The sequence below is a fragment of the Helianthus annuus genome, chromosome 8, assembly GCF_002127325.2.
Source record: "Helianthus annuus cultivar XRQ/B chromosome 8, HanXRQr2.0-SUNRISE, whole genome shotgun sequence".
NCBI classification, from domain to species: domain Eukaryota; kingdom Viridiplantae; phylum Streptophyta; class Magnoliopsida; order Asterales; family Asteraceae; genus Helianthus; species Helianthus annuus.
In genome coordinates, this window is record NC_035440.2 from 137614832 (window position 1) to 137618390 (window position 3559).

General features: G+C 35.4%; 1 protein-coding gene across 1 annotated transcript; it reads right to left on the reverse strand.

Moving 5' to 3' along the window:
* Positions 1-651: 651 nt before the first annotated feature.
* Positions 652-3260, reverse strand: LOC110911793 (eukaryotic translation initiation factor 5A). The gene is made up of 5 exons (XM_022156447.2): positions 2995-3260; positions 2253-2375; positions 2107-2163; positions 1938-2012; positions 652-978 (listed from the first exon to the last, which is right to left on the reverse strand). Exons 1-5 carry the CDS (start codon positions 3115-3117, stop codon positions 877-879), a joined length of 480 nt encoding a protein of 159 aa, XP_022012139.1. The 5' UTR covers positions 3118-3260; the 3' UTR covers positions 652-876.
* Between the last annotated feature and the right edge of the window lie 299 nt (positions 3261-3559).

A 3559-nucleotide genomic window follows, 5' to 3' on the forward strand; every position in this document is an offset into this window, starting at 1 on the left:
AAGAACGGGGGGCGATTAAACGAACAAAAAAAACCCTAGATTCAACGCAATCCCTTTGCTAACGAGTTCGAATTAGAATTATTGATGAATCAACACTCTAATGATCAGACTGTTATACAAAGATCAAGCAGAAAAATCGAAGGTTGCAAAAGGTGCCAAAATCGCCATGCTAAAGAGAGAAATTAGGGTTTTTTTCCGTTTGTCAATTTTACTCATTTTCTTCATTTCTCATAAATTTAACCGTCAAAATGGACTGATTTTTCAAGTATTATAGTAAACACGTTTTTAACAATGCCTCTGAAAATTCAACATAAAATTCAATCAGAATCATGTTAAAATTGGCAAAAAGACTTGGTTAATTGATGTGGGTCCTACGAAAAGAGGCGAGTCAATGACAACAAAGGCCACGACTCAGGTGACCCTCAACCCGTTTAGACTCTTATTAAGTGGTCTAGAACACTGTGTCAAGCACACGATGACGTGGACAGCGAAGTGAAGTGACGCTAATGTTGTGTCCTTTCGTTGTTACTATTACTATGTGTCGCCGATCAACATGATTTCAAAACAACAGCTACCAAACAGTATGCTTACCTGAAAACTAAATGACATTAATAGCTAACTTCCTCGCCTCTACATACCCGAGACCTCAACGACCATAGCAACAACACCCTTGTATTTCAATACCTTAAAAGGTAAGAATTTAGAAAACACAAACCACAGACAACATTATCATAATTGCAGCCCTAAACCAATATCATAGCTGCTGCAATAAAAGAAATTCGAAGTACATTACATGGAAATAAAAACCTTAAGATGCCCAAACAGAAATACAACAGCAAAAGCGTTTCCTGCTGCTGCCAATGATGGTGTACGAGTTTACTTGGGGCCAATGTCCTTAAGAGCACAAATCTGCTCCTCCCCCATCGCTGACATCACACTCACCACCAGGTCCTTACCCTCTGCAAATCCATCCTTGATCTACAAAATAACCATAACAAAGTCAGCTTCCGGAAAATACAATACAGATCCTATCTCAAAAACATGTTGACAAACCATTAATTAAATATGAAACAATTCATGTGGTCGCAGCATCTTGTTATGAGAGAGATTACAGTCTCAATCAAGATAGATGATTTGACAGATTTCGAGAATAATGAACCCAAACACCAACCATAAAGTTATTTGTGTCAATGACATCAAGAACATAACATGTAACCCATTTATCTAAACAGGCCAAACGGGTTGTAATCAGGTTAAATGGATTATAAACAGAATGGCAAGTTGTAATGAATGGGGTAGCAAAAGGATGGCGAGTTGACTTTGTAGAATGCTTTTTCCACTCTTGAACTTTAAACAGGTTGACGAGTCAAAACTGTTTAATTAAAAGGGTTTCGGCCTTTTTATTAATTAAGCGGGTTATAAATGACAACCCGAAACCGGTATACTTTCATACTGTTTCTTAGTTCGTGTCAGAAACTGCCACCCCAAAACCTATATATTTCTCCACAATCCTCATTATCAACAAATCGATGTCCACTGATTTAAATACGTTGACACATTGCACATATTTGGTGGCACGAGTCAAAAATGCAATTTTCCTAAAACCAAGAAAATAATTCTTTTTAAACCAATAGAGAAGGATAATTGAACCTTTAATGCCTTTACAAACACACTTAGTTCTCATACTTTGTCTTTTAAGAACTGAAGAATGAAATTTTTACTTCAAAAGACAACAATTTTAATGTGGGAAAAAATAGTCGAACAACAGAAATATCTATGGCTAAAGTTCATAACATTTTTTTTTTTTTTTTTTTTGTAATTTTTTCCAAAATAAAGCATATGGTTATCGACTTAGTAATACAACAGAACATCATATATATAACAACCCCGTAAGAATTAACATAATGAAGCTGATGTATCGCATGAGCATGACATACCTGTGTCAGGAGAGCATCATCAGTTGGGAGCTTCAGATCATCCTTAGTGTTGCCATTTTCAGTCAACAAACTCACCTGAGATAATATAATAATCATAAATGTTAAATAATAATAAGGGCAGAATCTTAAGTATTACTAATAAAATAATTCAAAACAGATAGAATCGTACAAATCCATCCTCAGAAATATCAATTAGCTGGTAGTCAGTACGACTGACATGAGGAACCTACAAAACATATAGAATAAAAGAAGCGTTAAATTCAAGAAACGGGATAAAACTGTAAAGAAAAAAACAGAACAACAGAGATTAATTACATCACAGTTATGGGACGAGGGCACAATATCTTCAAGCTTTTTCCCATTAAAGATGTCAATTGCAACAAAGTGACACTTAGCATGACCGTGCTTGCCAGTCTTGGAGGTGGAAACTTCTACAACCTGTTACAATTCAATCACATATTCTGAGAGGATAAGTTCGACTTCACAACACATAAGTCCACGTATATCATAAATCCTTAACATCTTTAATTAATACAAATTTAATCACAGGAACAAGCAAAGCACAATGACCCTTTAACATGTTAGTTAATTTATGTATGAAACCAATATATATTATTGTTCAGGAGCATAATATTGAAACACAAATCAAAATCAAAAACTAATAATTCACTTGTAGGGCGGTGCATCCGATTCGAGTTTTCTACAGTAACCCCTCGAAAGCACAAGCTGCGACTCAGTGAGTGTTACAATAATAATACTTTTTTAGGTTAACTAAAAAACAGTTATGTTCAAACTTCAAAGCACAAAAGTATAGATCTTTATCCCAATTTCTCTGTAATAATATCTCCTAGTCTCATCTTGTGTTGTACAGTACAAGCAATTAATGCACATCTATCTGAACTGAACTGAACTGAACAAAACAAACAAGACACTACTGAATATCCAAATTCAAACCAACAGATCTAGGTCAAACATCATATAACAAACCAATAATTACATACACAAATCACATAACAACAAGACAATAATGATAATCGAATATTAAAAAGTAGTAAACCTTGCAAGCACGATTCTTGATGACGATGTGGCCGCCTTTGCGGATGGTACCGGCTTGCTGAGGGTAGGTTTTGGAAGCACCTGCATCGGCCTTTGATTCAAACTGATGCTCTTCGTCCGACATACTTAGCTTTTCAAGGTGTAGGGATCCAACTGAAGAGCTGACTGCAGAGGCGTAGATGATATGTTATGTGTGTGTATCGAGGGTTTACTATGCGGGTGTGGGCGGTCCGGATATCTATTAGCCGAGTTGAGTTGAGTGACTCGGCCACGTGCATAGCATGCCCAACCATGTTTTAAAAAGTTATCACTTGGGTTGAAATGTTGTTGAATCACTAAATAAATTGCATGTTTTTGTTGTGTTTAGGATTCTTCTAACTTTTACCAAACTATAGTTTTAATCACTAGTTAGACTTCCTATGTTTTGTTGTGGGTATTCGATTGCTATGGTTTGATATGTTATAGTATTGGTATGATTTTGATACTCGGTATATTAGTCAAAAGAAATATGTCTAAGATTATATCAACACATGTTTTACATTTATCGGAAATCAAAAACTAAATAC

Coding starts and splice junctions, on each gene's coding strand:
- LOC110911793 (XM_022156447.2), bottom strand. CDS start 3,117: ATGTCGGACGAAGAGCATCAGTTTGAATCAAAGGCCGATGCAGGTGCT. Junction 2,164..2,252: donor CCTCGTCCCATAACTGTGAT/GTAATTAATCTC, acceptor TATGTTTTGTAG/GTTCCTCATGTCAGTCGTAC. Junction 979..1,937: donor ATGATGCTCTCCTGACACAG/GTATGTCATGCT, acceptor GTTATTTTGTAG/ATCAAGGATGGATTTGCAGA.